General features: G+C 39.7%; 1 protein-coding gene across 1 annotated transcript in view; it reads right to left on the bottom strand.

Moving 5' to 3' along the window:
• Positions 1–23604, bottom strand: part of ano11 (anoctamin 11) — a 36695-nt gene that overhangs the window by 12143 nt on the left and 948 nt on the right. Inside the window, exons 2-19 of the mRNA XM_034695442.1 lie at positions 17775–18147; positions 17488–17639; positions 16898–17024; positions 16594–16787; positions 16391–16498; positions 14585–14721; positions 14427–14484; positions 14236–14346; positions 13978–14143; positions 10689–10779; positions 8805–8901; positions 8559–8702; positions 7566–7703; positions 5496–5594; positions 5203–5305; positions 3161–3272; positions 3001–3055; positions 2782–2879 (exon numbers count right to left, since the gene is read on the bottom strand). Of these exons, the coding sequence (XP_034551333.1) occupies positions 2782–2879; positions 3001–3055; positions 3161–3272; positions 5203–5305; positions 5496–5594; positions 7566–7703; positions 8559–8702; positions 8805–8901; positions 10689–10779; positions 13978–14143; positions 14236–14346; positions 14427–14484; positions 14585–14721; positions 16391–16498; positions 16594–16787; positions 16898–17024; positions 17488–17619 (1970 nt within the window). The 5' untranslated portion in view covers positions 17620–17639; positions 17775–18147. The remainder of the gene's footprint in view (positions 1–2781; positions 2880–3000; positions 3056–3160; positions 3273–5202; positions 5306–5495; positions 5595–7565; positions 7704–8558; positions 8703–8804; positions 8902–10688; positions 10780–13977; positions 14144–14235; positions 14347–14426; positions 14485–14584; positions 14722–16390; positions 16499–16593; positions 16788–16897; positions 17025–17487; positions 17640–17774; positions 18148–23604) is intronic.

Genomic DNA, 23604 nt, shown 5'->3' with positions numbered 1-23604 from the left:
AACTAGCCCAAGCTAAAAGACATTAAAATAATGGTGCCTTACTCAGTGCAGGATAAGATCACTGACTAATGTGTTCTTACTGGGAAGTGATGTAAACAAATAAGGAAGTGACCTGAACCTGACCTAGTGAGAAAAAAAGCTTTACATGACTGAGACAGAGAGAATAAAACATGGACGTAGTCTCTGTGATGTCACGCATTGGTTCCTGGAGAGGCCTTTAAGAGCCTGATAATGGGGGACTTCATGTTGGAAATGCTGATGTAACCAAATACTCAGTCAACCAAGACACATGCAAACAGGTGGACAACTAAATGAATGAGATATTTACTCATACAGTATTTTTTACTCGGCTGTGAACATGTTTAATTCTGCTGTAAAAGTTGGGCATTGTGCAGCCAGCCCCTGCATTGGCGTCATTTATCAACACTGGAGGTTTCCACTTGGTCTGGGATAGTAAATGAGTGACCAAGCAGCAACATCCAGCTGCGAGAATTGAAGCCATCGCGGAAGTGATAATAACTGCAGTTTCTAAAGTGTCCACTTGAGGCTGGTTCGGAAGTACCGGAAACCACAGACACACCCATTCAAAAAAGCAGAAATAAACATGTTTACTGCCTGGTTCAAAAAAATGAGTGTAGTCTCAATAGCTTATTTCTCGATCGGCACACACTGTACGGGGGGTGAATTAATTCATAACGCGGAAATTTAGAAGATATTAAGATTACGAGTTTATGAGAAAAAAGCTGACTTGACTGTCAGGCGGGAACACTATAGCTGTTGACGAGGAGGCTCAAAGCCCGCCTCTTTCTGTTACACTAGCTTGACAGAAGTTAGGTTGAGTTCAGCATTTCCAATATGGCTCCTGCCGACGATCAACTTTAAAACAGCGCTTCAGAAACAGATGGGTGACGTCACAGATACTACGTCCATTATTTATACAGTCTGTTTTTGAAACCTCCTTCTATACTAGCAGAATGTACTGATTTGGCCAAAATTCAGTATGTATTATGTGAACAAAAGCAAAATTTTCAGTATGCTAAAACTACCCGGATGTTGTACTGATTCTGGAAAATCTCACGGTATGCATCGGAGCAGTGCTCATTCCTCTTTTTTTTTTTTGATGGGGGGAACTCAGTTTTTAGGTGCTGTGAAAATTGTAAAATTCCATATAAACCACTTCTTAACTTTTTAAATCATAAGTGATGCTAAAGAAGCGGTTTCTCTATCAGCTTGGCCGTTGTTTACTTCCACTTTCCAAAACCGGAAATCCAGTGATGTCTGGCTCAGCATCCTGCAGAACAGATCCAACAGAACAGTCATACTCATACTAAATTCAAACGCAGTATGTAGCAGGCCTTTTCCAAAACAGCCACAGTCTATGGGAGTGACAGAGTCAACATAGGTTTCTGTCCTTTGTAGGTTTATTTCCTTTAGCCAGAATGGGAAGTGAGATTCTTAATGTTCTTTTCAGTCATTCAGCTAGATGATGTTAACCACAGGAGCTAGAACATTTCCTCCTTCATGGAAACAGCTTCAGGGGGAGAGGGGTTCACGTCCTTCTCTCCTACTCCCACTACAGCAGTCCCACACAGGAAGTGCTGATTGAACCATCCAGGTTTTGAATCCTAAACTGCAGACTTGTTTAATGTTATGAATAAATCCTGATGAGAAAGCAAACTGCAAAGAGCATCTAATATGAAAGACCTGGTAAATTCATAAGTTACAAAAAATCTGGGCCAAACCAACAACCAAGGGGCCAAACTAGATTACTTTAGAGTGGTGAATCAGACACACACAAACTAATTACTCAGCCAAACTGACAGCCATCTTTTCATATCCAAGCAGAAAGCACAACATCTACTGAGGGGTTTGACCTTGTAGGACACCTGTGGGACACCTTCAGGTCCTTTGAGGTATTCAGGTCCTGATCTGAGATGAAGATGCAACATAAAAAAGGAAACCGCAAACACCTCTGCCAGCAACCTCATACATCTAACCCTCACAGGTCTGTGATTCTGGTGCACATATAGACTATAGGTGATTCTGAAATGTGGATGAAAAAACATTACAGGTCTACCAGCCCTCCAAACTACCTACAGGCTCCCTGGCTTTATTACTGACATACTGTTAGGTTTACTGCCGACTGCAGTCCTGACTCTGCCCTGTTGTCTGTTCAGGTTTTTGTCTGGAGACACTCACACACACACACACACACACACACACACACACACACACACACACACACACACACACACACACACACACACACACACACACACACACACACACACACACACACACACACACACACACTGTGCCAGTGCTGCAGAGGTACAGCGATGAGCTTTACTGCACCAAACTAATAGCTGCAATCAGGTTGCAAAGCAGTCTGATGCAACACTTTAAAAATAAACCGGGACATCATCCAGAGAAAAAATAATAACTCTGCTATTTTAAGGACTTGCTATAGCTTGCTAGCTGCTATTTCTGTCCTTAAAATTAAACATGCCTATATCATACTAATTATCCTTCATTCTGTTTATTCAATTTCATCTGGCTTTATCATTAAGCTGTTCATATGTTGATTAGTTTAACACATTCTGCTCCTGTTTGGTGGAGAAAGTCTCTGCCTAAAGTGGGTTTAAGCTCCCAGAGAAGAAGGGAGTGATATTCAGGTTTGAGATTTATGTTTGAAATAAACTAAATAATAAACCACAAACACAAGAATAGAAGGCTGAATGAATGATATGTAATTTCTCAGAAAAAGCATGCAAGTCTCACGGGATAATGAATTCCTGAACGTTGTTGATGAGCTGCTTTCCCACCATGATGATGAAGAGCTGTTCAGCCAGTTCAATGAGGCAACCCCCGGGACCACACTGTGAAACACAAAACACAGAGACACACACGACACAGAGGAGGAGAACAGTTTTATTCACCTGGAAGGGAGCTGGAATATTTTCTGTCCTTGTTATAGGCATTGTAAAATGATGAACTCACATCTTCGTTCCTTATCCCAAACAAGGTCCCATAGTTGGTGGGGTAACCGACAAACCTACCATCACACAGATATTAGAAACAGGTGAAATCATATGTGGAATAAAATCTTCCTCTTTACTGATGAACTGGGTGAGTCTGCTAGGACTGACTTGTGCCTCACCTTCCTTTGAAGAAAGCCACGTAGAAAGGAGACGAGTAGAAGTTGACAAACTGGAAGATGAACACCTTGAAGATGAAGGCGTTGTCATACTGAGTTTGTGTTCTGTGCATCTCTGGAACAGAAAAAACATCAACGCAGTGTTGAACCAAAGTCTGGAATACTTTAACATCAAGCCCAGCTTAATAAACAGCGCCTGGTCAGACGTGGAGTCATAAGATTTGTTTTCAGGAGACAAAAGAGGTAATATAATCATGTTGATCTCCAGGATTGCTGAAACTAAAAACTAGCTGATGAAACTCGGCTGATGTTGTTATTGAGGGTCTTCAGAGGTTTCAGCTGAGGCTAAAGATATCTTCCTTTGTTTTAAAACCAGAATCTGAAAATGTCACTGATTCCATCTCACTAAACAGCAGTATACTCAGTATCTGTCATTATTAGTGTATCTATTGTCAGGCTTCAGTGATTGAAAGATGTCAAAACTTGTCACGTGTGCTACAGTGATACAGGATCTCCTTCACTCAGTAAAAAGGGGAAATATTTACAAAACAAATCTAAATCCTGTCATCAAACTAAACAAACAACAACAAAAAAAAACTATTAGAATAATAAATGAAGCTCATCATCAGGAATCCACTAATCCATTATTTATCAGATCTGCACTTTAACATTTGTAGACATTGAGTCTTTCAAAACATTGGAAATCCTTTTTGGCGCTACAAATAATAGTCTTCCTGTTCGTAGTCAACGTATATTTAAATTAAGAGAATGACGTTATCATTTAAGAGGGACGTGTGTGTTTGAAACATGTAAAGCTAGAACAAACATAAAATGCAGATGTGTTTGAGTTTTAGGAGTCAAATATGGAACAGACTCAGTGACAGATTGAAATTGTGAGTTCTTTGCAGAGTTTAAAGAAGCCTTAAAATACAATTGAATGAATGGATACAATATTAAATTAATAATACAATGAAAAAATAATAATGATCCTATCAGATACAATTAGCTACTCGCACCAGTCGGTGCTTGGGCCCTAAAAAGAATTAAGGCATGTAATGTATATAAACTGTATTCATTACTTTCTTTCCTGGTGCTGATGATGTTTTGGGGAAATATTATGGATTGTACAGGAGAGGCAAAAAATAAGGCTGGGGCTTCAGCCTACTCCTGTTTTGGTCTTTCTCTTTCAATATTTTTATTCTTAAATAAAGATTTTACAATACACAAAAACCCACAAAGAAAAAACACATAATAACACAAACATAAGAATTCTATTGTGTGAAAAAAAATCAGTGTCAACAACATGTAAAATTGTGTTATTTTTTTTGTTAGATGACTCCTTACACAAACTGTAGATTTTTGTTCTTTTTAAAATAATGACCAAATTAAAAATATTCATTAATTAATTAATAATAATGTTGTTGATCTCCAGGATTACTGAAACTAAAAACTATCTGATGAAGTCATTTTGAAACTCGGCTGTTGTTGTTTATGAGGGTCTTAAGAGGCATCAGCTGAGGCTAAAGATAGCTTCCTGTGTTTTTTGGTTTTTTTTATTTATATTTTTGCGCATTTTCGCCTTTGTTGGACCAGACAGCTGAAGAGAGACAGGCTGGAATCGAACCTGCAACCTCTGCAACGAGGGCTATAGCATCTGTATATTGGCTTAGACCGCTAGGCCATGGGCGCCCCGCTTCCTGTGTTTTAAAACCAGAATCTGAAAATGTTGTCACTGATTCCATCTCACTAAACAGCAGTATACTCAGATTATAAGTGTATCTATTGTCATCTTATAGAAATTGAAGATGTCCCAACTCATCACATGTATGCTGCAGTGATACAGGAACTGTTTCACTCAGTAAAATCTCACGTATCTCGTATCTGCCCACAGTGAAGGAGTATGTTTACCACTAATGTTGGGAGAGAATTTGAGACATCTGCTCTTTGAGGAGACTCAGCTATTAGTTAGTAAAGATCCGGGCATAGGCGGATATCCAAATATGGTATTGAGGTTTGAGGTGTCCGAGAGCAGTATTGATTCTTACCCCATTTAGTGAGCTGCTCGGCTAATGCAGTGTATACCCGGCCCATCAACAGAATGAGGCCCAGATTCACAATACTGCTGGAGATGTTGGCGATTGTCCCTGCCTGAGGATAAGATCACATTCATGTATGAAAGCAAGGAATGCACACAGACATGCACACAGACATGCAGGGGGCTTAAAGGAGATGATTCAGACCTGAGGAGCGTGCAGCAGTCCTTCAAGGGATAAGTTATAAAGAAGAACAACTGAAACCTGCACACACACAAGAGATGCCCTGTGCAGGTTAGACATACCTCTGTGCGTAAGACGGGGCTCCCTGTGTGGAACATCATTATGCTTATGATCCCACGGCACATGACCACCGTCACCAGGAAGATCATCACCACAGAAAGCTGAGAGGAAAGACACAGAAACAGAAGTCAGTGTGTTTTATCTGTGTTGATATTTGAAGGTTTAGTAAAGTAGTTCTTCTCCTCGTACTGTTCCCTGAAAAAGAACAAGTGAATTCCTGAGAGTGAGTAATCAGATGTCACATGAAACGGACCTCAGACTGAATCTTTGTGGTTCATTAGTTTGGCATCGAGGCCTGGACCTGCATGTCTTGGTGTAGTGTTGCTGCTGTTGTTGTTGTGGTTTGGACCTGTTTGTTGATGTATTCTCCTCCCTGAGGCTGAATTTGGCTTGCGCAGCATGGATTTGGTCCAGGAAGGGAAGTTTGGGGCTGGATATGTTTGAGGTAACTTTTTAGCTCTTTTCTCTAAAGGGATAAGCCTATATTGAATATGGTTTCTTAGTCATGGGTGTGCCACTCTAATGCTTGACTGAGCCCATGCCTGCTGTCAGACTGTAAATACACTTGCATTCCTGCCCCTGTCATGACCATAGACTGTTTAAATAATAGACGTAGTATCCGTGACGCCACCCATCTGCTCCTGAGCGCTGTTTTGAAGCCAATCGTCGGCGGGAGCCATATTGGAAATGCTGAATTCAACCAAACTAAATGTGAGGTAAAGAGGCGGGGCTTGAGCCTCCTCGCCAACAGCTATGTGTTCCCTCCTGTCAGTCAAGTCAGTCATGTACTTATTTGGGAAAAAAACTTGTAATCTTAGTATCTTCTGAACCACCGCGTTAGAAAAAAAATCACCCCCGTACAGTGTTTCCCAATAGAGAGATTAGCCATGTAGACCCAAGCCGTTTTTTGAACCAGGCTGTAAACATGTTTATTTCTGCTGCAAAGATCGTCTTTTTTTAATTGGTGTCTATGTGGTTTCTGGTGTTTCTGCAGCCAGCCTCAAGCGGATTCTTGATGAACTGCAGTTTTTAACACTTCCGCATGGGCTTCATATTTTGAGACCTGAGGTTGCCGCTTGGTCATGACTGATCACCATACAGCTTTAACCTATAATATCTGGGGTCTGCTCACCCATCTGATGTGTTAAGGCTGATCAGTCTGCAGCCACCTCACACTCCCTGGCAGAGAGGAGCTGGAATCTAATGACATGAAAACTAAGAAGACTTGTGGACCTCCCTCACACACCCTCCTTCAGTGCTAATGTGATCTGAAGTCATTCTGTGCCAACTCGCCATCAAAGTCTTTACTGGGTGGTGCTCTGTCTGAAACCTGCTCCTCAGTCTTTTCTACCAGGAGCTTAGATGTGGCATTGCTCCTGGGGCTGCAAGGTGATAATACAGGGTTAGACTGAGAATAGAGTGAATGGGTTATAAAACCAGATCTGCGTGCACATGATCTGGTTTTTATTATAACTATTTGAAAAGGGTTTAGTTACCACTGTATTGGTCAGTGGAAGAGCACAAAGTGTTAACCCCACCTCTTTCTTTTTAGGGATCACAAAAATGAAAGCTTGAATGACACACCATCTATTCACTGACACCAAATAGATGATGCAAAAATCTGAAGAGTTGAAAAAGAGGACTTCTCACAAAAATAACAATGATCATGCAAACTCTTTTCTTACAGATTAGAGGTTGAAATAGGTCAAGGTCTGCTTCATGCAAAATGACTGATAGAAGCCATTCAGTAAACACCTCCAGCATAAAACGGCACACAGGTCATAAGATGGACAGAAGGAAAAAGTGCTGTGTCTCTCATTGATGGTAACACTTAATAAGCACACATGAAACTCTTCTTAAGGACCAGTGTGTTGCATGTAATGTCATACACAAACTAGTGTTCGGCTTGTCAGTTCTGGACTATAATAGAGCAGGGCAGTGGATCATGGAAGACCTGGTGGATTAGAGTCACTCTCTCTATTGATGTAACATACAAAGTATCATACTCAATTGATGCTAGTTACTCTGGGAATAGATCCTTGATTCCCCACACACTTCACACAGTGTCTCACCATCATGATGATGACCATGGAGCCGCCGAACATCCGGGACAACCTGGTCTTCTCTGGGAAGTACGGCTCTTTGACTCCGGTCACTGGATTTTGCTCCATTGTCGGGGCCATGGCTGCAAACTCTGGCCGAGGACGTTCCTGAGGGAACACAGTGATGACATCAGCATCAGTGGACAAGAAAGACAGCCCAGGTCTACAAACCAGAGGGTGAAGAGTAGGTCCCCCACAGTTCAGCTGATTCATTTCTTTAATAAAACACAAAATATATTTCACAACTTCTGCGTTGTTGCTGACTGTGTTTGCTCTGTTGGCGTATTTCTGGGTTAAAACTGTAAAAGAGGAAGTAATGTAGCCTAAAACTTGAAGCAAACTTTAACATTAGTCTGGACGAGGATCTGAAGGATCATGTTTTAGCCTTCTGTTTTGTGCATCCTTGCCTGGGCTTACAGTTGAAAGGGGTAATAACGCTCCTGTTAAGGGTCAACATTCTATTGTCCCTCTGGTGGTTCAGTTCAGCTACTATCTCTTTACCAGCCCTTAATCAAAAAATGTTAAGAAACCAGTGAGGCCATTCTTAATAATAATAATATTAATAATAATAATAATAATAATAATTATTATTATTATTATTATTATTTTAAATATTATTATTATTATTATTATTATTATTATTATTAGATCATTATCAATATTATTACTAATATTACTGTTGTTATTATTATTATCATTATCATTATTATCACTGTTGTTTTTGTAGTTTTTAATAATAAGAATCATAATAATAATAATAATAATAATAATAATAATAATAATAATAATAATATTTTATTTATTATTATTATTATTATTATTATTATTATTATTATCATTATCATTATTATTATTATCATCATCATCATCATCATCATCATCATCATCATCATCATCATCATTATTATTATCATCATCATCATTATTATTAAACTGAAAGCAAATGAAAAAGTTTTGTGTAACCTCTTCTTCGTGAAAGTCCATACAGTCCCAGTGGTGGGCCAGTGTGGCCATCTTCCTCTTCCAGTACTCCAGGAAGGTTACGGCCCAGAAGGACATGAAGACGCTGAAGAGGACTGTGCCTGGATGGTCAAATAAGTAGCCCAACTGCAATGAGGAAAGGAACAGTACGTAGTTTTCTATCAACACTGAATATTAACTGATAATAAACTGGGTGTGCAGGAATGAAATAACTTGATGTTGCCTTACTTTAGCCATTGTGCAGATTTCAGACATGTTCCAAGCCTTGCATGTGTTACAGAGAGGACACATCAGGTAACCAGCTCCACTGTCACAGATCTCCTTACTGTTGACAAACATAAACACAGATTAGATACAGCTGATGAAACATGTTTTAAAGCTTTCAAACCAGAGAAGTAATCAGATTTGAGGTTTCAGGTTGTCCGGCAGATTCAACAGAAACAGATATGTGTGGTCTTGAATGTTAAAAACACTCATATGAAACCAGAGTGTGTTGAGTGAGGGACAAAGCAGAAGAGACAGAAGATGTTGAAATCATTCTAACAGCTTGCTGGAAGCACTTTGAGTTACTGAAGGAATGACTACACATGGGACCTGCTAAACAAATAAAGGCAGGGCTCATTGAGAGGGTTCCTTCTTCATTAACTGTATGATGTGGAGCTTATTCTGCACTAATTGTCCATTATCACATGAGGCTTCTGCAGTTTATTGTTGCCACAGACTGCTCTCCATCTATCCTAAAGTAATCAATGGGTTTAACCTGAAGTGTGAAGTAATGAACCTCATGAATCTCAAGCATTCGGCTGTTTCCTCTCCTAAGATATTGACTTGTCTTCCGTTCTCTCTCGCCTGACTTGTTACTTTACAGCGAGAATAATGTCCTGTCACTGACAGTAGTAGGGTGCTATAAAAACCGAATACTAAACCCCAAACAATCAGAAAGGCAACATTATGGGACAAACACCTTAAGGGATAAAACCCCTGAGAGAGAAGTGATTGCATGCTACTCTGTAGGTAGAGCAGAGCCCACTGTGCTGTTAAATTATGCACCATAAACTGGGCACAGACATGCCCGATGGGGTTTGTCTTTTATGCAGAACAGACTGTTCTTTGATGTTTTGGCTTATTTGTTTTAGAAACAGTGCTTGCTTAGCATAATTTGGATAGAAGAGTGTGAGTAGAGTCTTTAGTTCTGGGGTGTTCTGGTATCTCTTAAAGAAATAGTTCAAATATTGGGGAAATGAGATCTTCCTCTCAGGCAGTAAGAAGAGGTTGTCATTGATCTCATGGCTTACATTACAGTGTTGGACTGTTGCAATGACAGATGTGAGACTTCCTGATTTGTTATTGGACTCTTCCTTCGACTGTATAAATAATTGACGTAGTATCCTTGATGTTAACCATCTGATCCTGAGTGCTGTTTTGAAGCAAATCATCGGCTGGAGCCATATTGGAAATGTTGAGCTCAACCTAACTAAGTGTGAGGTAAAGAGGCGGGCTTTGAGCCTCCTCGCCAACAGCTACAGTGTTCCCGCCTGTTAGTCAAGACAGCTGTGCCTCTCATCATGGAAAACTCATAATCTTAATATCTTCGAAATTGACACGTTATGAAAGAATTCACCCCCCGTACAGTGTGTGCCAATCAAGATATGAGCTATCCAGACTACACTCGTTTTTGAACCAGACTGTAAACATGTTTATTTCTGCTGTAAAGATCGTCTTTTTTGAATGAGTGTGTATGTGGTTTCTGGTACTTCCGAAGCCAGCCTCAAGTGGACACTCGATGAACTGCAGTTTTAACACTTCCGCTTGAGGTTTTAATTCTTGCGGCCGGAGGTTGCTGCTTGGTCTCATCACATGCATGATGTTAATGTAGCAGAAATATCTCAGCACTGCTACAGCACAGGTCATGGGAGGATTATGTACTTGTACTACTTCACACTGGCATGGCATCGTTTCTGTAGTATTTTACAAACATTACTAATTATTTTTTGCATTTATATCACTTTTCCCCTGTTCTTGAGCTGTAGTAACACCTACATTTTAAGTGAAGCTTCATTTGCAAATGTGATCTCATCTCCAGTATATAATGAGAGTGGTGTCCGGACTCACGCTGGTGTGTTGGTTCCCATCGACATGACTCCAGACACAAAGACCAGAGTTCCCACCACTGCCGCTGGCAGCAGCCAAGTTGTGTAGAAACCTGCAGAGATAAAAGATCCATTAGGCTGCAGCTCCCAGCAGATGCAGGGGGGATGTGCAATAAGATTGCTGCAATGCTGTTTAATACTGGGGTGTCCTTGATGAAGGAGTCAGTTAAGCATCACAGAAGATGTATATCTCGTGCTGACGGTTAAATTGTCTGAAGCTTTTTCCTCACAATTCTGCAGAAGGACTTGTGTGTGCTTTACTATTCTCTTTGTTGAGATATAATGTGTTTTACTTCAATGCTTAATACAAATTTGAGTTGTTGATTTTAGAAAGAAAGTAAAACCTGGATCTCTCTGTGCACCAGGGAGAACTGTCCCAGATAAATCTACCAGGCAGATGTTGAGAAGAGTAGAAGTTTTCCCGGCTATAGTCTGTGCTGTTTTATCCAGTATGCCAAATGTATGAAGAGGTTGGGCATTATTCATACGAGCTTACAATTGTAACTCTATTTCTGAATCAAGTTTTGTTTCATTTCAAAGAATAAACAGAAAAAATATTAATGAAGCAGCAAAGAGGAACTCAGGTCTAGTGAGTATTACATTAGGATGCTAACACTGTCATAATGACCACGTTAAAATGCTGACATAAAGCAGGTATGAACATAAAATTAAACTTGCTCAACGTCAGCATTTTGCATAGTCGTTAGACAAATGTTTACTTGCTGAGATAAGCAATGTGTCAGTATTTTAACTACTTTAAAGTACTAAAATAATGCTTTGACAGCATGCTGTTGGACTCTTGGTTCAGTTTGGATGTTCATCAATCTAAACACAGTTAATTTTTAAGATGAATTTACTGATGCTACAATATGCCTCAGCACTCATAAAGAGAAATTCAGTTCACATCCTCTTTTTACTTTTAATGTTTGAAAGTATTTGCTGCTGATGTTTCTGGATATTCTGTGTCCAAGAGAGAATCTCTATTGGATTTTCCAAATAAAGATTTATTATTTTTGGGGGGATAAAATTACTTGTCATACTTACATTTCAAGAGTTAATAATTGTTACATTTCTCTCAATGCATTAAATACATTAATCAATATGAATAACTTATTCATTATAAAAGGCTGCACCACTGAAGATTTAAAGGTGACATATCATGCAAAATTGACTTTTTAATGGTTCTCTACCTGAAATATGTGTCCCTGGCATGTCTACAAACCCCCCGAGAATGAAAAAAATCCATTCTGCCCCTGTTTTGATTTTCTTCACCTTTCTGTAAATGTGTGTGAAACGAGCCGTTTCAGACTTCCGTGTTTTTGTTACGTAACAACAATATCCGGTCTGTAACTGAAGTCAGAGCTCGGAGCTTGTTCAGCCCATAGACTGTATAAAATAATACTGAACCCCCCCTCCATTTTTCATTACCTGCACAAATGTGTGCTAACAAGGAGTTTAGGAGGGAGGCATGCTAGTTGTAGGCTGTCTTAATAAACACAAAGGTCGGTTTTACTCCCCACGTCTGCAGATTTGAAGATCTAGTGGATGATTTTTATTTATCATTGATAAGTGCTAGCGCTAATTAGCATAGCTACATAGCTGTAGCTGTGTACCAAGACACACATCGACATACTGACAAATAAAACAACAAGAAACACTAAATCTGTGACTAATCCTTCAGAAAAGGTCCTGCTGCCTTTCTGGCAAAGGTCGGTTTTACTCCCCAGGCCTGCAGATTTGAAGATCTAGTGGATGATTTTTATTTATCATGGATAAGTGCTAGCGCTAGTTAGCATAGCCACATAGCTACATGTTCGTAGCTGTGTACCAAGACACACGTCGACATACTGACAAATAAAACAACAAGAAACACTAAATCTGTGACCAATCCTTCAGAAAGGTCCTGCTACAGGCGCCTCTCCGTCAGGATCAGATTCTGGATCAGATTCAGAGGGTTGAAGTAACGTGATCTCTGAGCAGCCGTGTATATTCAACCAACATGTAAACATTAGATCAACGTGCTGGACAGCCGAGGCACATCTACTTCCTGAGGGGGCGTGGTCAGAGAGAAAACAGAGTGTTCTGAGGAGGACTGAAGAAGAGGGCTTTTCAGGCAGACCAAAATCTGATTTCAAAATGTTTTTTTGAGCATAAACTTTAAAGACATGTTTTGGGGACCTCTTAGACCAATATATATTGATGAAAAAAGCATGATATGTCACCTTTAAGTACATAATAATTGAGTAAAAAGGAGTCACAAAAAACAGAGGTCCTCATTATTGCCTCTGACAGAAATGCGGCCATGGTTACTGATTATTTGGGCTCTCAGAAATCTTGGTGTAACTTTTGATCATGGATTGCTTTTTGACCAACACATTAAATCAATAACCCGGTCATGCTTCTTCCACTTAAGAAAAACAGCTAAAATTAAATCCCTGGTCTCACACGCAGAGCTAGAAATGCTGGTTCATGCTTTCATTTCCTCACAGCTTGACTATTGTAATTCTTTCTACACCAGCCTCAATAAATCTTCTCTTCACCGACTACAATTAATTCAAAACGCTGCCGCACGACTGTTAACCAGGTCCAGCAAAACAACCCACATCACCCCCATCCTATTCTCCTTCATTGACTGCCAATCAAATTCAGAATACAGTTTAAGATCCTCATATAAACATACAAAGCTATCCATCATCAAGCACCCTCTTATATCTCCGACCTGCTCCACCCTCACATCCCCAGTAGACCCCTCAGATCCTCAGGTCAGGGTCTGCTTGCTGTCCCTCGAGTTAGACTTAAAACTAAAGGTGACCGAGCCTTTGAGCTCATGGCTCCATCTCTCTGGAACAGTCTTCCAGCCCAAATGCGCTGTGCTGATTCCACCAAGACTTTTAAAAAGAATCTCAAGACTCATTTGTTTGTCATGGCTTTTGTCCATCTGTTGTAATTTGTTGTTATTTTGTCTGCTTTCATTATTGTCTTATTTATTCCACATTGTATTGTCTTGTTGATATTGATTCACTGTGAAGCACTTTGTGACTATGCTCTGTGAAGGTGCTATACTAAATAAAGTTTACTTACTTACTTACTTACTTACTTACTTACTCATATGAATCAAATTGTTGTTTTATAGTTTTGTAATTTGAATAGATTATTTCTTGTTGGTCAGTGTCAGAAAATGTCAAAAACAAATACGCTGAGTCATTTAAAGATACAGCTCCTCACATATTAAATTTAGAATGAGTATTTACCCAGCCAGGCAAAGTAGAACGCAATCTTCTCTCCAAAGTACTCCCTGATGTGGTCCAGTGGCTGGTACTTGTACCACTTTAACCAGCGGGCCCAGTACTGGTAGAGAACCTGCCTCTGGTTCAGCTCTTCAGGGCGCATCTCATATTTAGGAAGTTCGAATGGGCCCTAAAAACAAACACACACTTGTCTGTAGTTTGCAGAGAGGAAACCAGCACAGGTTTTATATTAAAGTAAAGAGCAGATAAATTATATCTCACCTCGTGCAGAGGGAAAGCTGCTGTGTACACTCCTTCATTCACAAGTCTGTCCACACCGACCTCTGCCCTCTTCCTTTTGCCGTACACTGTCCTCCCAAGAATCTCATATACCTGAAGTAATATGAAACTCTTAATCCATGAGGAATAACTTTACTGATTACCTTTAGTGTTGAGAAGCTCCTGTTACTCACAATACGATGTCTTTGTGTGTTAGTGAAGTAGTTTTCATGATTGTTACAGCCAAGGAACCTGCAGAGAAGAGCTATTCAATCAGACAGAGACACTTTTATGTGCTGTGATTAAACAACATGAGCTGATCCTGATTAACTATTGTATTATTATACCTCACCTGCTCATCTTTGACTTGCGAAAGGCACATGTGTAATAGTCCAGCGGCCTGTTTGGCACAGATTCCGTCATGGCGTTAGGTATGCATAGTCTACTTAGTACCCGAGCAGATGTGTTCATGTCCAGATGTGGCTGTGCCTGGAGACAAATGTTCATTTATTATGAGGAAAATCCAGCCTTTTTACATTTATTTAACGTTATTCCCTAAAGTCCCTAAGTTTTATTAATAATAATAATAATAATAATAATAATAATAATAATAATAATAATAATAATAATAATAATACATTTTATGTATAGGCGCCTTTCAAGACACTCAAGGTCACATACCAACAGTAAAAAAAACAACACTCAACAGTAAATAAATACATAAATACAATGGAATAACAATGCAATACTAGAAAAATGAAAGCGAAGTCATGATGAAAGTGAAAGTGAAGTCATTCCAGTCCCATAAAGAAACATTAAAGCGAGAAGGATTGGTGGAAAAGGTGAGTTTTGAGGCAGAATTTGAAGGTGGTGGGAGAGGTGGAATTTTGTAAGTCCTGGGGGAGAGAGTTCCAGAGGCGGGGGGCCGAGCCGCAGAAGGCTCTCGACCCCACGGTGGTCAAGCAAGCGGGTAGGAGGGTGAGTTGGGTGGAAGAGGAGGACGTGAGACTATGGGTGGGTATTTTGGTAAGGAGGAGCTCAATGAGGTCCTGAGGAGCTCGGTTGTTGATGGCCTTGAAAGTGAAAAACAGAATCTTAAAGATGATGCAGTATTTGATGGGAAGCCAGTGGAGTTGCTGCAGGACAGGTGTGATGTGGCTGGTGGAGGGGGTTCTGGTGAGGATGAGGGCAGAGTGGTTTTGAACCAGTTGAAGTTTATGGATGGATTTGTCTGGTAAACCAAAAAGAGGGGAGTTGCAGTAATCTAGGCGGGAGGTGACCAGGGTGTGAACCAAAAAGGCAGTACTGTTGGGAGAGAGAGACGGACGCAGGCGAGAGATGTTTCAGGTTTTTGTTTCTAAATATATGAAATCAGCTACTGAGGGTGGCAACTACAGATACTTTGTAAGTAATCCAACAGAAGAAGAACAATTTGAATCTGTTTACAACATTTGCATCACAGCATTGTTTTTTTTTAACTTAATCCAAACCACTACGTGCATGCATTTCTTCTTTCTTCTGTGGAGCCTTAATATGTAAATATACATTTGAAAAACAATAAAACCTGGTGATGAAAATATTCACAGTTTATAACTATACTAGCAGCTCTGCGATGCTTTACTTGGGCACATCAGTGCTTGGAGCTTAATGCTAACATCACTATGCTAATATGTGTGCTATTACAATGCTATCATGCAGATCTTAAGTAAGAATGTAGTGTATAGTTTCTCAGAATAATCTTAGCTTTGCTTGTTAGTTTGCTAAAAAACATAACATGAAGAAGCCTACAACTGAGCATTATGGGAATGTGAGGAGCTCTGGAGGCATTTGGTCAGAAAACAGAGTACTGCATGAATTCAGCTGCTGAAGGCACAATGAAAAGTACCAATCATGTTACAGGGAACATGGAAACCTGATTTATTCAGAGGCAAATTCACATTATTTCATTCATGGCCAAAACTAACTTCTTGGTATTAATGAGTATAATGATGAAGTGATCACAGGATAACTTGTCTGAAAGAAACACATGTCTGTGCAAAGATCAATGGTGACAAATGAAAACTTACTCTGGGGCTGGAAGCCATGGATAAAGCGTCAGAGGATCACCAAAATCTTAAGGGTTATCTTTTTTGATTTGATTATAAGCAGATGCATTCACCTGTAATGGAGCTCTCACACAGAGTTCTTCAGCATAACACACCAAAACATCCCAAGGAGCGCTGAGTTTCAGAAAATGTATAGTCTTCTTTTCATTTGCTGTTTCCTCCTGCAGGAGAGAAAGGCAAGGTGAAGACACTGTCAAATAAATAGTCAACAAAATACGATTTAATCCAAATGAAAAGTGAAATGTGATCTCCTCACCCTCTCCATGAGCAATCCAACACTCTCCAGATTCTGCACAAACTTCTCCCTCCACTGAGCCAGCTGTGCTTTCCTCCGCTCAGACCTGCTGCTCTCCCCGGTGGGCACAGCTTCTCCCTCCTCAGCAGTCCCATCCCTCTTCTCCTTTCCTCGCCTTTTCCTCCGGGAGCGAACTTCCCACACCAGCACAAAGTCTAAACCCAGACGCAACGAGAGTGTCAGGGGGTTAAATGAAGCACTGACTTAGTCATCAATCATCGAGCTCATGACAACTAGGACATTAGGAGCTGCTGATGCTGCCTACCGATTTTTGTTTTTCCATCCCTGAAGTAATTCCCCAGCTGAGGAACAGGGTTGCTGTCTCTTGTATCACAGTGGACATAAATGGGATCATCACCATCCATGCCGTCATCAGCGACTGCAGTTGAGAGCTAAAAGCATCCATATAGATAAGTTGTTATTATGGATATCTGTTATTTAGACACAAATAAGTGCAGTTAAAAAAACACTCCTCCTTTCTGTCTGCTCTCTGCCCCTTTTCAGTTAATTTCTTTTTAACGAGGTTTAACTGTGTAATCGTGTGCTATTATACAGCATCATAAAAGCCTCCACTTTGCAATAATGGGTCCAAAGATAAGAGGGAAACTGACCAGTGAGTGTTTTCAGACCGGCTGTGCACAAGCATTCAGAGCAGGAAAGTCATGCTTAATTAAAAGACTTGTAGGATTTAGGCAGTGACACTCATTTTGTCACGCTACAGTGTGCTGTGGATCAGAGACACTGAGAGAAGTCCGTGTGGTGGAGTGAAGCAGCAGAGTTATGGCTGCTGTATTCATGTCAGTGTGAAAGAGAAACATGCTGCAGCATTATATGATGAAGTCAAACAGTGCTTACATATCTTGGCGGGATGAAGCTCCCATTCTGTAGACTCCCATAGCTGTCTGTGTTTGGTGCTTCTCCACCGTAGTCCAGATCCAGGAGTACTTCTCTGTCCCCCTTCTGCAGCTCTGAGCCCTTCCTCAACATACTAAGGACGACAAATAGTCCTGTTCATAGACACAAATACTGCCACATGAGTGCACTGCAGGATAAATCTGTGCTGATTACCAAAGTAATTCACAGATAACAACAAAGACGTGCTTTAATGAGAGAAGATGAATCAGAAATGCTCAATGATGTACCTTTTCTGTGGTGAAAATAACCCTGCTGCCAAAGTCTGGGTTTGCAGCAATCGGCACTTCCCCTGTCCTCTCCCTCCTCACGGTCTCTGTATCCGTGAAGCTCCTCTGCCCCACACAGAGATAGATGTGGACTACCGTAATGGACCTAGCATGCAGGCAGCAGCTGCTGCTGCATTTCAGCAGAGGAAATCTACAGCGCTCATCCCTCCTTCATCAATTATGTAACAGCCAGTCAGGGGCAGAGTGAAGTCAGAGCTCTCTCTCCAAAAATCATCATTATGCAGGATCTAACACGTGGGGGAGGAATCTCCTCTCTGTCATTACGGGTAGCCTCTCATCCATACACACTGTTGTGCACATTTATTTTAATAGGCTGTGAAACATAAACACAATTAACATATATTATTCAGAGCACTAGAGAGAGAAGAGCCAACCCAAGAGGCTTTATATCCTGCTGTATCATAGCCACAAGACCATTTCAATATAAGATTAGTTTTTTAAGGATTTATTTTAAAGATAACATCATTTCTACTGTGTTGATATGACCCGTGTATACAGACACCCAGTGCAATCAATAATATATACAGTGCAATTTATTCTATTCCATTTTATCATTTTAGCGTGCCTTGATTTTATGTCTACTGTCATATTGTGTTTTTTAAATGTTAAATTCTGTGCTGCTTTTTTGAAGAGGTGCTAAACTGCTTTTCATTGTTTCACAACAATGGAAATAAAGATCTATTCTGTTCTATTTCTTCAATCTTGTACAATAAGAAAGTGTGCACTATGAAAGCAGCTTAGATAATTCTGTATTAGATCAATTATTCTCGTCAGTTTTGGTGGCCACAGCGTACAAAGCAGTGCAGGTTATCTTGTTGTTGGTCCTGTCCTGTAGTTATATGCATACTATTCCCTAAGGAGAATCTTGACCTGCTTTATTATTAACATACTGTGAGTCTTTCCCAGGGTGCTGTAAATATAGACCCTTTTAGTCTCCATGTAGTAAGTTAGCAGTATCTATACAGATAAAGTCAGTCCTCTCAATGATGACTTATTCTTCTTTTGTAATTCAGACAGACACATCAGTGTTAATCTGAGAATATTGTTGACTTAATATCATGTATGTATCATGTATATGTGCTGTGCGCTGTAAGGTGATTATTAGGGTGAAGTTGTCTTTCTGTACAGGACACAAAGAGGAACATTTTAAACAGGACAGTCTTCTTATTACAGTAACTTTGCAGTTTGCAGGTCACACTGAGAATAACCAGTGTTACACTAATGTTGTCCAACACTAAAAGATCATTGAACGTGACAAACTCTACTCCCACCACAGCAGGTGACACCATTACTATGTCCTGCATCAAACCCTCTTATCAGCTAACTTCAGAGATGAAGGGAGAACTGAAGAGGAGGAGGAGGAACAGAGAGGAAGCAGGAGGAAACAGTGAAGTGTAAGCCAATAGAGAGTGAGCCATTAAAATTGTATTAGAAGGTGAAAGAGTGCAGAGCTGAGTGAATGAGGGGAATAAATATCACAGTTTAACCAGCGTTACTTAATAAGTAGAAATGCTGTGTGCTTTCAGGATAATTAAAAGACAGAAGATTTGATGAAAAACAGAATCACACTCTCCAATCTCAGTTCATTATAGTTCTTATTTCTCTGTTCCAGTCCAGCACTCTAGGACTCTGATATAACATCTGAAATCTGAAAAAAGGTTTATTTTTATGTCATTCATTTAATGTTCCCGTATGGGGACAAGTATGAAGCAAGTACACCAACGGCACTCACTTCTGCACTTATAGCCTGAGCTCGTTTCAATGCCTGTCCTTAATTGGGTCTTTAAACAACATAAAATCAACAAGAAATACACAAAAGACAGTACAAACCAACTCAACAATAACGCAGATACCACAATACAGCAGACAAAATATAGAATAAAGCACAGTTATACCGGAAGCATGTGTGACTACACAGCTGAGTCCGCTTCAAAAAATGTTTCAGTTTGACTTTAAAAAGACTGAATCATAGGCTGTAAATAAAAAGGTCTGGATCTAGTTTGAGCTCTGCAGGTATAAAATCAAGCAACCTCTTGATTGAAGCCAATGAAGAAGTGTTAAAAACTGCAGTTCCTCGAGTGTCCACTTGAGGCTGGCGCCGGAAATACCGGAAACCACATACACACCAATTTAAAGAAGCAGATCTTTACAGCAGAAATAAACATGTTTACAGCCTGGTACAAAAGACGAGTGTAGTCTGGATAGCTCATTTCTCAATCAGCACACACTGTACGGGGGGTGAACCTTTTCATAACACAGCAATTTATAAGATATTAAGATTACGAGTTTTCCATTATGAGAGGCACAGCTGACCTGATTGACAGGCGGGAACACTGTAGCTGTTGGCGAGGAGGCTCAAAGCCCGCCTCTTTACCTCACACTAGCTCAACAGAAGTTAGGTTGAGTTCAACATTTCTAATATGTCTCCTGCTGATGAGGGCTTTAAAACAGCACTTCAGAAACAGCTGGGTGACATCACGGATGCTACGTCCATTATTTATACAGTCTATGAGTAAAATACACCTTTTTTTAAAAAACAGACTCAGATATACCATCAGATTAAAGGGGCACTCACCCATTGTTTTCAAATATTGGGCTCTTTTAATAGAGTTTGGAGAGATAAGTGCAGGTAGGACCTACACAAAGATTAAAAGAAAACAGCCAGTGCTCTTCCTCTTCCTGGTTAGATTAAACAAAAGGATGGTTAAATCGTCTGATACTAATTATATTTCATTTGGGCCTCCTCTTCTGTTCCCTGAGGGACTCCACCCACACTCCATCTTATCATCTGAAAGTACTCCTCTGTTCGACATGATTTCTCTTCTGTGTGTACTCATTCATTGATCCCACACTTATTACTGTTGTGTCCACTACATGTTGCTTATATGTCTTCAGAGGATTGATTTAACTTCCTCTCTCCTCTCCTGGTGAAGGAGACTCTCTGTGAACTGTGCCTCTGTGGCCTTTCCTGCAGCTCTCCTCCAAACATTAAGACAACAAACACTTTCCTCTAATCCTCTGTCATCCTGCTCTGCATTGTTTTGTGCAGAGAAAACAACACAAGATTTAATGGCTTATTGAAACCATGGTAACAGCACACGTACACCCAAGGTGACCATATAAAGCAGCTAAAATAATAAAACTGAATCTGAGCGAGGCCGGCAGCATCGTGTTGCCCTAGCAACTATGAAAAGATAATCAATATTACCAGAGGCTGCAGTAAATGCTGTGAGCTGTGCTGGGTGTTGTCTTATACTTCATATTTTAAACTCCAATACAGATGGTACCAAACATGTTTGTTGTAAAGGACACAAACTCAACGCTCCGTGAGAGGATCTGTTTTTTTCAACTTGGTCTTTTAAAATCTAACAACCTGTGAAGAGTCAACGGATTTCATACCTTTAAGGTCCTAATGCTGTAGCACTTGCCTTTAACTCAAACTTATATGATCATACTGATAGATTTGATTCTGCTTCATGGGGTAAAGCCTTGGATTGGGGCAGACACAGAACATTAACAGCATGTTTCACATCACAACACAAAACCAGAATAATCTGTCTTCAAGTACAGTCTTAAAAGCTCCCCAATGCTGGGGCGCTGTTGGCCTAAGGGTCTAAGCGCACGCTCCATACACACTACCAGTCAAAAGTTTGGAAACACCTTCTCATTCAAGGGTTTGTATTTATTTTAATGATTGTAAACACTGTAGATTAATACTGAAGACATCAACACTATGAAAGGACATATATGGAATTATTTAATGAACAAAAAAGTGTTAAACAAAGCAGAATATGTTTTATATTTTAGATTCTGTAAAGTAGCCCCCTTTTTCCTTCATGACAGCTTTGCACACTCTTGGTATTCTCTCAGTCTGCTTCATGAAGTGGTCTCCTGGAATGGTTTCTAATTAACATGAGCCTTGTCAAGAGTTCATTTGTAGAATGACTTGCCTTCTTAATGTGTTTGAGACCATCAGTTGTGTTGTTCAGAGGTAGGGTTAGTACACAATGGATAGCCCTATTTGACTACTGTTGTAATCCAGATTATGGCAAAACCAGATTATTTCATAGTTGTCTTCGGTACTAAACTGCAATGACGACAATAATTAAAATAAAAACAAACCATTGAATGAGAAGGTGTGTCCACACTTTTGACTGGTAGTGTATGCCAGAGGCTATAGCCCTCGTCACAGCGTTCACAGGTTCAATTCCAACCTCGACCATTAGCTGCATGTCTTCCCCGACTCTCTACTCCCCACATTTCCTGTCTCTCTTCAGCTGTCCTATCCATTAAAGGCAAAATGCCCAAAAATGTAACTTTAAAAAATATATACAACAAAAAACTCCCCATGCCCTGAAACGGTTTCAACCCTTAACTTTGTCACAGAGTTTTTCATGAATAGACTGCTATAGGAGAAGGAGATTGGTGCTGTAGACAGCAATATGAGAGATATAGAGACATAACAGTGTTTATGAAGCTGAGAGTCTGTCTGCCCAGGAGACGTTTTATACATCAGAAAACATTTCCTCAAAGGACCTTGGGCTCTGGGGTTATCCTCTGGCTGCCAACATCTTAATGGACTATATTTCATACTTTTTTTGCAAGGAACAATAATTCACATTTTATGACCATTCAAAGCCTAAATAACAACAAACAAAGAACTCACTGAACATCATCTAATAGTGAATACAAATAAGCATTTGTTTCAGTAGAATATTGGTCAAAAGATTCCATCCCAACAAACAAAACATTTAATGACTTTAACTTTTAATGTTAATTAATAATATGATAAACATAGAAAAACATATTATTGTGTAATTGTGACAGGAGAGATTTTTCTGTGCAGGCAACCTTTTTTAAAAATATAAGTAAGCAAAGTTTTCTAAATATTATTACAAACTTAAGTGACATTTTCATTCCAGACTTTTCCTCTTTAATATGTTATTTTTGTTAACTTTTTACTATAGTAAAAATATGTGTCTAATTACATCTTCTGCTGCAAATCTTATAAATGAGATTTTTAATCACAATTACCTTTTCCTGTTTAAATTAATCTCAAATCAAAGGTACAGTATTGAAAATGGAACATTTAAAGATATCAAGCAGTCAGGTTTGAGAGCAAAGAAGCTGCTGTGATGCATGAAAAGTATTCATCAAGTTTTTACCATAAAAAACGTCATTACAAACTATTGTGCACACAACAAAGACTTGTTTTGGCCTTCAGTGGCCTCTGTGGAAAGGGACCCACTCCTATGTAGACATAAAAGACTCACTCCAGGTTAACAAAAACAAGACTATTTTTATATTCAGGCGATTATACAATAATTTAAACATATATATGGATATTCATAACAAAATTCAGAGACCTCCATGTTTTTTTTTTTTTACTAATATCACAGCTTTTCAAAGCCAGGAAATTTTGACTCTTGGAGTTTTCCGACTCTGTTAGTTCCCCGTCACTGAAACGATGTGTACGTACAGCAGGTCTAGTCAATACTCTGATTCAGAGGAACTCTATCTATGACCTCTACTGGTGACTGAGAGTAACTGCAGCTTCTCAGAGACATCCCTAAAATGTCTCAGCAAACAGCAATGAGAGAAAAGGTCTCAACTTTAAAGGTAGAAATCAAGACTTTCTTAATGTCTGACATCAGGAGCATGATAGCTGTGGTTTCTAAGTTGAAGTGCAGAATATAACTGAGATATAACTAGTGGTGGACAGTAACAAAGTACATTTACTTGAGTACTGTACTTAAGTACATGTTTTCAG

Source organism: Notolabrus celidotus, chromosome 11 (assembly GCF_009762535.1).
Source record: "Notolabrus celidotus isolate fNotCel1 chromosome 11, fNotCel1.pri, whole genome shotgun sequence".
NCBI lineage: Eukaryota > Metazoa > Chordata > Actinopteri > Labriformes > Labridae > Notolabrus > Notolabrus celidotus.
The sequence above is the reverse complement of the archived record's forward strand: the minus strand, read 5'-3'. Positions and strand labels throughout refer to the sequence as shown.